Consider the following 13,099-nt stretch of genomic DNA (forward strand, 5'->3'; position numbering starts at 1 on the left):
TTTTTGTATTTTTAGTAGAGATGGGGTTTCACCATGTTGGCCAGGCTGGTCTCGAACTCCTGACCTCAGGTGGTCCACTCGCCTCAGCCTCCCAAAGTGTTGGGATTATAGGCGTGAGCCACCGTGCCCAGCAATTTTTGTACTTTTTGTAAAGACAGGGTTTTGCCATGTTGGCCATGCTGGTCTCAAATTCATGAGCTCAAGTGATCTGCTCACCTCAGCCTCCCAAACTGCCGGGATTACAGTTGTGAGCCACTGGGTGGGTCATTTTTTTAAATTAGAGACAGGGCATGACTCTATCATCCAGGCTGCATAGCTCACTACAGCCTCCAACTCCTGTGCCCAAGTGATCCTCCTGCCTCAGCCTCCTAAAACTGGGATTACAGGCATGAGCCACCACATGAGGCAATTTCCCAGCCTTAAGAGGCACACACTCCCCTTTGAGGTCCCTGTTGTTCAGGAACTTCACTCATAAAATGAGCCGTCAGTGCACAGACATTTGTTCCAGTAATTTATGCTGAGGAAAGGACTGAGTTGAGGAAGGGAGAGGCTTTTACCTGCTGAATGACATCCTGTGCGGTGCTGACGCGGGGTGCTTTGATGACTGTTCGAGGTTGCTCTGGAGAAACATCATGCACTTGGACAAAGAAACTCTCCTCCTCAGAGCTCAAGATCACTTCTTTGTCATCTTGAACAATGTTTTTCTCTTCTAGGTTCTATGTTTAAAAAGACAAATATGAATAAATAATAGGTTTATGCAGAATAAAGAAAAATCTAGCAAAAATCTGAGCTTGTATCTTGGTGATGTAGAAACTTCTTAGCTTAGTATCTCATATACTATGTTATTATTTCACAAACTGTTCTAAAAGGATATAGGTGTCTTCTGAGAGGAAGAAACTACTGTGCTTCTGATGATGTTGACAGATCCATAACAAGCCAATTTATCTGCTCCTATTAGCTGTGGATTTTTATTTTTTATTTTTTTGAGATGGAGTCTTGCTCTGTCGCCCTGGCTGGAGTACAGTGGCATGATCTTGGCTCACTGCAGCCTCCGCCTCCTGGGTTCAAGCAGTTCTCCTGCCTCAGCCTCCTGAGTAGCTGGGATTACAGGCATGCGCCACCATGCCTGACTAACTTTTGTGTTTTTGATAGAGACAGGGTTTCACCATGCTGGCCAGGCTGGTCTTGAACTCCTGACCTTCTGTTCTGCCCACCTCGGCCTCCCAAAGTGCTGGGATTACAGGTATGAGCCACTGTGCCCAGCCTATCTGTGGATTTTGAGAGTCCAAGTTGACTGTAGATAAATTTGTAGAAAGACAATATACCATTTTGCCAAGTAGCAAAAGCCAAATAACACAGTAAATTGCATTTAAAAGAAAGCCCACCCATTTCCACAGATGTTGAACACTTAAGAAATGCTAGACATCTGAAATGTAAACCATGAAATTGACAGGTTGGGTGAAGAAAACCGCAGTGACAAGGCTGAATGAATGGCTGGAGGTAAGCCACATTGAAACAAATTTTGACAAAATTCACAGTAATTATGAGAATTACATTAATTGGCTTTTGGTGAATTATGTATCTACAGATAGATGTATCTTATTAAAAATTTTCAAACAATACGGAAGTGTATCAAGAAAAACCAAATTTTTCCCATTCTCATCTTTTCTCCTTCTCCCACCTTAATCTCCACAAAATACTCCACTGTCATTAGGTAATACATCCTTTTAAACATTTGCTGTGGATGTTCAAATGTATTTTTGTGTATGTGACTGTGTAAAGCAACACCCTTGAATTATGTGAATTTAGATACAATGTGATTGTCAAGCAGCTGCTGTTCTTTGTCTGCCCCATTTTCAAATGAGGATAGCTTAGTGAACTTTTGCAAGAGGGAGACTTAATAAAGGGGAAGGAGAGGCAAAGTAAGTCAACAGTAGTCAACCTCATCTCAGCAAGTGAGGACTTGGCAGGAAAACCTCCTTATCCCCAGAATTGTAGCCTCATCCCTCCAGACTGGGCTACTGCAATGGTGCTAACTAACCAGAAGAATCCATGAGTTGCCGTCACTATCCTGGAAGTTTCAACTAGAATTGTACCCATTGATTAAATTAAAGTCGGAATAGATAACTGCCACCAGGTGGCGCCAAAACTGTAACCAGGGCCAGAAAGGACTGGCTCTTGAAGCTTGCCCCAATCATTTAATTAACTTTGCAATCATGACGCTTTAATTACATGATTTTTTGTTAAATAAAGATATATAATCTATTTTAACTTTTTTCAATGAGTGAAAAAATCCATTTGAATTTTTTCCAATGAATGAATACTCCATTATATAATGGAGGAGAGGGAAGAGACGAGCTATTGGCTCTTTTTGCATAAAATGAGATTGTATCCTATGTATACTGTGTTACAACTTGCTTAACAATATGTCATTGCATTGATCATAATATATTTAACCAGCCAGAGGGCAAGATTTAGAGGTAATTCACATGACATAATTTATAATCTGTGTCCCCCAAACCAGGAGGCAAGAAATCAGAGAAAACCAAAAAGTTGCCACATAAAATGTCCCAGCAATGATGCATTAAGCTTTACTTTTAAGAGAGCACCTTTAAGCCTCCCTCAGAGCTTATTTTAAGGTGTTTCTAGGCACATTAGTTGGAAGCCACAGGTTATGAACGAAATAACAATAGCCCTCGCTTATATCCCTTTTTACTAAGCATTGTTGTAGACATTGTCTGTCTACATGTTTGACATGAGTCTCATAATTTCTTTGAGTCAAGTAGTGTAGTTTCTATATAGATTGTACAAATTAGGGCAGTGTGCTTTACAGAAGTTAGGTGGCCTGTTCATTGTGACAGAGTCCTGGTTTACCCAATTTCAAACCCAGTAACAGAAGAAGACACATTGACCACAGGAAGATTTGGTACCTGACAGCCTGAAAGCCCAGGAGACAAAAAAATTATAAAAGGCAGGCAGGAGAGATCAGAAGTCACAGATAGCAAATGAAGAATTTTCATATATGGGCAAACTGCTTATATGTCTTATTATAAGCATGGGATAAAATAAATGGAAATACTTATAGCCCAAATCTATCTCCTCTAGTAGTACCCTCTTGCATTCAGTAAGTACTGAATTCATTTATTCAATCGGCAGGTATTATTTGGGTATCACTATGCACCAGGTAAACCTAGATACACTAAATTTATTATCTTTTGAGATACAATATTTCAGTCATTTCAAAAATTTCCTAACAAAGGCATATAAAGGTGAATTTGCCATATTTTGCTCATCAGAAAAAGCTTCTTAGCTTTCCCTTCTGACTTATGCCCTTTTTCTTCAAAATGCTTTCTTTTACCAGCTTTTTGGAAGCATATTCCTGAGGTCTCTACTGCCTGTTGTCATACACTTTTTTTTTTTTTTTTTTTTTTTTTTAAAGATGAAGTCTCGCTCTGTCACCCAGGCTGGAATGCAGTGGTGTAATCTTGGCTCATTGCAACCTCTGCCTCCTGGGTTCAAGTGATTCTCCTGCCTCAGCCTCCTGACTAGCTGGGACTACAGGTGCCTGCCACCATGCCTTGCTAAGTTTTGTACTTTTAGTAGTGATGGGGTTTCACCACGTTGGCCAGGCTGGTCTCAAACTCCTGACCTCAGGTGATCCACCCGCCTCGGCTTCCCAAAGTACTGGGATTACAGGCGTGAGCTACCACGCCCAGCTTGTTGTCATACACATTTAAATTACATTTGGGTGTCCCTCCCCTCCCCAGTTCCTCTGAGCATATAATGAAGCTTCCTGTGACACTCAGCAGCCAGCCCATCTTCTCTCTAGCCCACCCACTGCCTCCTGCTCCTCCCAAGGTGCTGAGTAGGGGTGATCCACAAGGATGGACACAATTTCAGCCTGGGTAGCACAGGATGGCGGAGAGAACACTGACCTGGAAGCCATAGACTTGAATTCTTTCTACTTCTAACGCTGTCATGATTTCACCTCTCTGAATCTATTTAAGTGTAAAATGCTTTCTGTTATATCATTCAACATACTGTTTGAGGGCTTTCAACACTAAGTCATATGCAAATATGAGGTTTAAAAATTTACTGATTCACTGGCACCACTTAGAGGATACTTTTTACATGTAGCTAATTAATAAGGCAAGACAATTTAAGAACAGGAAGAAAATTTAGACATTAAAGATGGCTTCAAAAGTATAGCTAAGCCTTCTGATATTTTATCATAAAGCAATTATTATTAGGATTGCCTGGTCTCTATCTTAGCAATTAGTGTATCTTAATAGAGACCGCTGGGGAGACAATTACATTTTTTGCTTAAATGAAGTGTCCTTTCATCGTCTTAGGCAAGGTCAGGGAAAGAAGGCAGTGGCTCTGGGCTCTCGAGGTGATGCTAGAGCTCTGTAGAGCTTCAGGTCACGTTCACTGTGACTAGAAAGTGAAAAGTAACACATAATGGTGAACATTGGCTATTATCTTCACTGTGCCCTAGCAAGCATGGGCTTGAGGGACCTTCTATCAGGCAAGCACTATCACATGCCCCAAAGGAGCAGATCATGTGCCCAGAACAGGGCTTGGCACATATTAGGTGCTCAATAAATATTTATGTAATCACATTGTTGAATAGACCCAACTGCTTGATTATCAACACGTCACGAGGCATGATTGTCTATGCTAGAGAAATGACCTTATATGTCATTTTTAAGTTAGTAGCGTTTTCTCTGCTAATTCAGAAAAAAAAAGTGCTTCATCAATTAAGTCAAATAGGAGCCAATCAGTTTGGAGTCAGCATGGCATTGGTGCATCCTTTCCTTCCTGGGAATGATCATGGGGATTTTAGCACATGTAATACAAATGGTTACTAATTCTGACTCAGGCCAAGAGATTATTCTTACTTTGTATGAAGTTCTGGAATATTTTCAAGGAAATATTACTGTTTTACTTATAAGCACGGAAGCTTCTATTAGCTAAAACTTCAGCAGGCACCAACTGGAAATCAATCAACCCCAAAACAGAAAATACCTGCAGGTTTTGCATTATACAGTAATGTGACCCTTACAACAATCTCTTTCCACACGTATAAATAAAATACTGGATCCATAGCTGATGACATGCATAAGGAATCTTTGCTTCCTTTATCTTATAAGGGATGTTTTCATTTATTTTTAAAATGGAATAGTTGCTTTGCATGAGAATACATTTTTTTTTTTTTTAGATGGAGTCTTGTTCTGTCACCCAGGCTGGAGCACAATGGCACGATCTCAGCTCTCTGCAACCTCCACCTCCCGGGTTCAAGCAATTCTCCTGCCTCAGCCTCCCTCATGAGCAGCTGGGATTACAGGAGCCTGCCACCACGCCTGGCTAAGTTTTGTATTTTTAGTAGAGATGGGGTTTCACCATGTTGGCCAGGCTGGTCTCCAACTCCTGACCTCTAGTGATCCGCCCACCTCGGCCTCCCAGAGTGCTGGGATTACAGGCGTGAGCCACTCTGCCTGGCCTAAGGGATGTTTCTTAGATTGAATTACTGTACCTTAGAGATAATATTCTGAATATGTGCAGAAGAAGAAAACTGTTCATCCACATTTACTTAAGAATATAAACCAAGTTGCAATTACAAGAAATTCTGAAGTTCAGGGAAGCGGTGAGTGGTAAATGGCTAATCACATAATGAGTTGTTACTGTATAGGCTGCACCAGACACACTTACTTCCTGCTGGGTTTTTAAGACAATCCTGCCCACATATCCCTCTTCTGGAAACCAGCTGCTTAAAATTTGCATGATCTCCTCTTCTGGACCAATGGCTCTCTGGAATGGTTGTTTCCTACATTCATTCTTTTCTTTAGATATAAAATATTTTTCTTCCATCAAAAAATAATCTGTGGTAACAGGTTTGATGTCTTGTTCAGTTGTCAGAATCTAAAGAAAAAGTGAAGGCAAACTGAGGAGTGAGGAAAAAACTTGAATTCAAAACAAATCGACTTTCATGGTGTTCAGATAGGTTTGCTATGCAATTTATAAGTGAAATTTAGAGTATTGCATAATTCTTTTTGGAAGATCTAAGAATTCTCTTATGTTCAGAATGGATTGTTTATGTTCACTCTGGGCAACGGCACAACTTATTCATAATCCCCAGACAGCATAACTATTTTTCCCACTGCTGGAATGAGGGCTCCTAGTGAATTAAAAATTTTAGGTTTCTCATTCCATGAACTTAGCCCTTTGTAATCTTGCAACACAGGACAGAGGGCAAATAACCTAGTTTAGTATTTACTAAGACAATCTCTTTTTCTCACATTGGAAATACTTGGTCATCTTCTCATGGAAGGTTTGTAGGGCGAGGTTCTCGTGTGGTCTAAGTTCCTGGGAATTCTTCTTTAAATAAACTTCTGACAGCGTGCTTAATGCGCTTGTTTTCTTTGTTGGCTATGTGCAGTCAAACAGGACAGCTGAGACAAAGCTCTGGAACCAGACAGACCTGAGTCTGAGGTCGGCCTTTAATACTTGTTAGCTATGAATTATGGGGTAAAATACTTAATCCCTTGGAGGCCGTTTTCCGATCTACACAATGGAAATAGTAGTAGTAGCAATCTTAATTTTGTTTTATGGTTGAAGCATAAATCATAACATGGGTATGTTATGAGAACTCAATAAAGATGAGCCATCATTATAGTTACTTTTTTTTTTTGAGACAGTCTCCCTCTGTCGCCCAGGCTGGAGTGCAGTGGCACAACCTCCACCTCCAGGCTCAAGTGACTCTCGTGCCTCAGCCTCCTGAGTAGCTGGGATTACAGGCGTGCACCGTCATGCCTGGCTAATTTTTGTATTTTTAGTGGAGACAGGGTTTCACCATGTTGGCCAGGCTGGTCTCAAATTCCTGACCTCAAGTGATCTGCCTGCCTCAGTCTCCCAAAGTGCTGGGATTACAGGCATTATAGTTTTACCAATGTATTCTTTCTCACTCATATTGTACAGGTTACTACAGAAGGCTGAACTTGAAGGGAGTAAAGGTCAGTCGCAGCAAAGAAACTCCCTTTGTTGCCTTCTTGTGAGAAGTAGCTTGGTAATGAGAGAAAGCTGCCACCATCTGGCCTGGATTAAGCAAACACCCTTCTCCTCAGGCCCCTGCCAATAAGGCAAAGCCCAGAGTGAACACATCTCGCCAGGAAGAAAAGCAGAATGTGATGGACTGGGGGCGGTGGAAGTGAAGGTTCTCAGGAAGACTCAAATCTCTCCGCCCCAGCCCTTGGTCTATAATTGATGCAATGCTGTTGACTCAAAAGGGGGCCAAGGCAAATACTGCAGGGATAATTCGGGATGTGAAGCTTCTGGACCACCTCCACAAGAGGGCCAGCATCACCCCCTGCTCAGTCCTGCTTTCCATCTGTGTGCTGATTTGCATGGGTGACAATAAAGCAATGGACTGCTATGGGTGGCTCTTGGAAAGTTTTCTTTTACTTTACAAAACTTCAGCAGTGCTTTGTGATAGTGGACACTGAAGTACATGGACTGATGTATTAAAACAAAACCAAAACCGTTGCCAATAGCTTGTTTGATAATCTATGAAATGTGACACCTGAGCTGTTTTCTCTAAGTCAGTTATAAAATGTTGGACAGAACGTTAGCCTGTCTATAGAGATGTGCCCTTAAAGGACAGAGCCATTTATTAATACTTAATTATTTGTAATTGTTCAGTTGGTTTTTAATTCCTCCAAACGTTATGATCTCAGCTACATTTCATCATACATGCTAACTTCAGAGGGAGCTCAAGGGCCATTCCCTTGGTCATTGCTTCCTTTAGTCTACCCCTATTCAGGAGAATGAATTCTTTTTCATTTTTTTGAGACAGAGTCTCGCTCTGTCACCCAGGCTGGAATGCCGTGATATGATCTTGGCTCACTGCAACCTCTGCCTCCCGGGTTCAAATGATTCTCCTGCCTCAGCTTCCCAAGTAGCTGGGACAACAGATGTGCGCCACCACACCTAGTATTTGTATTTTTAGTAGAGATGGGGTTTCACCATGTTGGCCAGGATGGTCTCCATCTCTTGACCTCGTGATCTGCCTGCCTCAGCCTCCCAAAGTGCTGGGATTATAGGTGTGAGCCACTGCGCCCGGCAGCACCGAGAAGGAATTCTGAAATGGGTTAAGGATAAAATCGTCTGCAAGGGTTTTAGGCCACTGTACCAAGCAAGGGTAGCGCTTCTAGTGTGGAAAAAAAAAGGAATTACACATGGGCCCTATCTCGCCCTTTGGAGGACATGCCTCTCCCTCTTTAGATGCTGCTCCGTGTCCCTGGCTCTCACTCTTAGAAGTCCCCCCCATGGATGGGGACCTGTCTGCAGAAGGCCCCAAAGATCCTTTGGAGGGGGATCTAGGGCAGAGGTGGCACAGCGTAAGGAGGCTTAGGCCAATTCTGTTACAGGGCTTGGGGTAACAGGCTTCAGGGTCTCCATGCCTCTTGCTACCACCAAAAGGAGAAGACCTCAAATGCCAAGATCAGGTGCCAGGGGAGGGGAGCAAGGGGGCTGCTCAACATGCAAAGGAAGGCCTTAGGCTGGAGGGGCAGGAAATACCTTCTTGGCCCATATGGCCCATCCTGAAGCTCTAAGAATTTGATTCAGCTCCTCGGATGGCAAGAAGATTCCATTCACCTAATGTGCAGATTCTCACTGATTACTAATCTCTGCGTGAAGAAGGAAGATTAGGCCATGTCCAGGCTTAGGGAGAAAGCGTATATATGGCTGGAAGGCCACTCATTCTGGTCTTTATCATTCTAGAGTCTAGTATTTTATATAGTTTAAGAATAATTAAAAAATCTTCTCTATAGGTTAAGGTAGTTTGTCAGATGATTCTTGGATGATACTTGGAGTGGATCTCAATGTTGAATAACACATTTCCAATCAAAAGGCATATCTTCAACATGGACTTTTGCACATTTATGTGCATCTGTATGTGTTTACACATACAGGCATTTATACACACACGTACATCCATACATCTTAGATTTTAGATTCTTCCAACCATGGCTCAGGGGACTTACTTGCTGCAGAAGCTGCTTTGCCTTGGTGCCTCCATTAATAGTGAAAACAGTAAAGGGCTCTGGCCCTGGGACCCCATGCACCGTGACTCTGTGAGTCTGCAAACATTTTCTTTCTTCTGTATTAAACATCTGTCAAGAAGACCACATGGCTGATCATTTATCCTTAATCACATATTTCTAAGCTCTATTTGATACAGAAGTGCTAGTACTTAGAAGTATGGATGGGAACATGTAAATGCAAAAGATGAGAGTCCATTTGTAGCCCAGTGCATCTTAATGTGGTAGAAGGGACAATGCTACCTCTTCCTCAATCATTTAGTGAGGGTATTTCATAAGCACATCACCAAAATATTAATTTATTTTAAATTACGGTGTCTCCATCACAATTAGAGGCTGATATTATCTGAAATGTACATTAGTTCTTACTTATTAACTGATGTTCCACAGTATCTATTGAGTTCCATCTCTCTTCAGGGTACTGGATTAGAAATTTGGATGGTAATAATAAAATGTTCTGCCCTTATAGAGTATACCATTCAGGCACATGAATCATTATAATGCAAAAATATATCTGTTAGAAAGAGCTGGGTAAGTATGTAACTCAATTCTTCGGGTATTTTGTGTATTAAGATATATTCATTCATTCGAAATAAATAATTTATGGAAGGCTTATAGTGAATCAGACATTATGCCTGTCCCTAGAAAATCAGTGGCAAATGGGACACTATCCCTGCCAAGGGCTTCCAGTTGAATGAGATAGCTAGAGGGAAATGTAGGCAGTTGTAAGGAGCATGGTACGTTCCTTGGGAACCCAGAGGAAGTGGCCTAGAAGAGGTTTGGGAGAAACCAGGGAGGGCTTTCTGAAAATGGTATCTGAACCAAATCTTGAAAGACATAGTGTAATTTAGCAGATGAAGAATGAAACAAGAGAACCCCAAATCGATGTAACGTGTACAAAGACTTAGAAGTGACCTACAGCAGGGCATTCTGGGAACATCAAGTTCTACAACTAACTTGTTGGAGGGAGAAAGGCTAGGGATGCACGCAAAAGCACAGCCACTCAGGGCTTCACCTAACTGGCTAAAATTTAGACTGAAACTGGCAAAATGAGGATCTGAGGGCTGAAGTGTATTTTTAGCATGTACTTTATTTTTATTTGGGGTGGGGAGGAGAGGTTAGCTTTGTTATGCTTGCACAATGTGATTTTTTAAAAAATCAGTTTTACTGAAGTATAATTGTCATACTATAAAATGCACACATTCTAATTGTATCATTTAGCTTGCACTATATTATTAATTAAAAAGATTAAATCGTTGCCAACATTTACAAAACCCCAGATGTCCTGATTCTCTTGAAAAACCAAAAGCTCTGATGACATCACAAGGCAACAAGCAGCTGGAGCTGAGAGCTAGGTGACAGCTGCCCCTCTAAATGACCCAAGGGCTCTCTGCTTTCTAAGAGTCTGTGCTCAGCCCAGGTCCATGCCTGCACATCATCTTCTTGGGACCCTCCTGGCATGTGAATTTGTGACTTCTGGTATAAACTATACCCTGAAAGCAACAGAGAACTGATGGAGGGTTTTTCACAGAGGAGAGACACGATCATATTTAGATAGATCTGTTTGGGAGGCCCTAGATGCAGACAGACAGAGGGGCAAACCTGGAGGAAATGAGACCAATTAGGAAGACTCTACCACAAGCCAGGTGAGAATGAACCAGGGCCAAGGCAATAAGGACAGACCAAGATGAATGGATGTGAAAGATACTAAGGAAATAGAATGATCAAGTCTTACACGGGGAAGAAGGCCAGGATGACCTACAGTTATTGGCTTCAGCAATGGAGAGTGATGCTCTCCATGGTCAAATGCATATTTACCAAGCACATATCCATATATGGCTGCCCAGGAACCCCAAGGATGGCAAGGTGTGGTATAACAAAAAAATACATATTTGGTCTTTGTCCCCAGTTCTTGGCACACAGCTCCTAAAACCTTTGAAATCTCTGGAGTGAAGAGTGTCTTTTGTTGCTACTGAGATGACTGGTGGCTGAGAAAGACCAAGGCATGATTAGAGGGGTGGAACCCTCAGCCCTGCTGCCAGACCTCAAGGAGGGGAGGGGGCTGAAGACTGAACTAATCGCCAGTGGCCGGTGATTGAACCAATCATGCCTAGGTCATGAAACCTCCATAAAAACCGTAAATGATGGGGTTCCGAGAGCTTCCAGGTTGCTGAACGCATCAAGGTTCTGGGAGGGTGGCCTGAAGGGGACACGGAAGCTCTGCACTCCTCCTCCCATACCTTGTTCCGCGCATCCTTCCATGAGGCTGCTCCTGAGGTGCATCTGTTCTGATCAACTGGTAATAAGCAAAGCACTCTCGTGAGTTCTGTGTCATTCTAGCCAATTATTGAATCTGAGCATTTATAGGGATCCTCTGAATTTATAGCTGTTTGGTCAGAAGTCCTGGTGACAACCTGGGACTTGTGACTGGCATCTGAAGTAGGAGTAGTCTTGTGGGACTGAGCCCTCAACGTGTGGGATCTGACACCAACTCTAGATGGATAGTGTTAGAATTGAACTGAAATGTAGGACAGCCAGCTGTTGTCAGAGAGTTGGAAAAGACACCACATTTTTGGTGTCAGAAGTGTTGTGAGTAAAAACAGCTCATCTGTGGCATCTGTGGAATCTTCAGCTGTAACAGATATTGAGGTCACCCAGCTTAGAACTGGGTATTTGGCCCTGCTCTGCCTTTCTGAAAGCATCTGATTCCTGCTCTTTGTACCAAGTGGCCCTGCCCTTCTTATCAATCCTCTGCACAAGGTGGAAGCCACACCTTCCTCCATGTTGGCCAAAGTGCTGTTGTAAACCTTGGACACATGGTGCAATCACCTGATGATCCTTAAAAAAACTGATGCCTGGGGCCCACCTGCAGAGACGCTGGTTTAACTGGTGCGGGGCGTGGCCTGTGCACGTGGAGTTTTTAAAGCTCCCCAGGTGATACAAATATACAGTCAAGGTTGCTGTGGAGTGATGAAGGGAAACAGGAGAAACAACGAAGCAAACAAGGGCAGGGACAGCAGGAGTCAAAACTGATAGTGGTGAGGGCAAGAGAAGGGCAGAGAAGAAAGCAGAAAGTGGCAGTGAAGCTGTCATGGCCAGTGCCATTGTGAGCACAGAAGGTGCCTTTCCAAAGATTGTTAGGACTATGCTGAGTCTGAGATTGACACAAAAGTAATCACATTGTTAAACATGTAATGGGGGTAACCAATGGACACACTTTTAAAATGTATGTTTAATTTAAAGAAGCAGCATAATAGAATTAGCCAGCTAATTAAAGTTGTTGTTTTAGACATACCTTTTTAGAGATAGGATCTCATTCTTTTGTCCATGCTGGAGTGCAGTGGTATGGTCATAGCTCACTGTAGCCTCAAACTCCTGGGCTCAAGCAGTCCTCCTGCCTCAGCCTCCCAGGTAACTGGGACTACAGGTGCTTGACACTATGCCCAATTGAAACACTTTTTTTTTTTTTTTTTTAAATAGAGATGGGGTCTTTCCCAAGCTGATCCTGAACTCCTGGACTCAAGTTATCCTTCTGCCTTGGCCTCCCAAAGTGTTGGGATTAGAGGCATGAGCCGCTGCACTCAGCCCGGTTTCTTATCTAACTAAACCATCCTTCATTAGTGAGGGGGCCCTGGTCCAAGTGTCCTCAAACTTTAGTGGGCACTGAGTTTCCGTGGGGCACTTGTTAAAATGCAGATTCTGGTCAGGTGCGGTAGCTCACGCCTGTAATCCCAGCATTTTGGGAGGCCAAGGCGGGAGGATCACTTGAGTCCAGGAGTTTAAAACCAACCTGGGCAATACAGTGAGACCCCATCTCTAAAGAAAAAGAAATTAGCTAGGCATAGTGGCACACGCCTGTAGTCCCACCTACTCAGGAGGCTGAGGTGGGAGAATAGATTGAGGCAGGAAGGTCGAGGCTGCAGTGAGCTAGGATGGCACCACTGCACTCCAACCTGGGTGACAGAGTGACACTGGGCGACAGAGACACACTGCCTCTG

The 13,099-nt window shown here is 42.8% G+C and overlaps 1 protein-coding gene across 2 annotated transcripts in view; it reads right to left on the reverse strand.

The window, feature by feature from the left end:
* PLCE1 (phospholipase C, epsilon 1) overlaps positions 1–13,099 on the reverse strand; it is a 368,205-nt gene that overhangs the window by 5,901 nt on the left and 349,205 nt on the right. For both annotated transcript variants that reach the window (XM_011934310.1, XM_011934309.1), the window contains exons 28-30: positions 9,045–9,173; positions 5,713–5,922; positions 558–716 (exon numbers count right to left, since the gene is read on the reverse strand). In XM_011934310.1, coding sequence (XP_011789700.1) covers positions 558–716; positions 5,713–5,922; positions 9,045–9,173 — 498 coding nt within the window. The remainder of the gene's footprint in view (positions 1–557; positions 717–5,712; positions 5,923–9,044; positions 9,174–13,099) is intronic.

Source organism: Colobus angolensis, unplaced genomic scaffold (genome assembly GCF_000951035.1).
Source record: "Colobus angolensis palliatus isolate OR3802 unplaced genomic scaffold, Cang.pa_1.0 Scaffold134, whole genome shotgun sequence".
In the NCBI taxonomy this organism is placed as follows: domain Eukaryota; kingdom Metazoa; phylum Chordata; class Mammalia; order Primates; family Cercopithecidae; genus Colobus; species Colobus angolensis.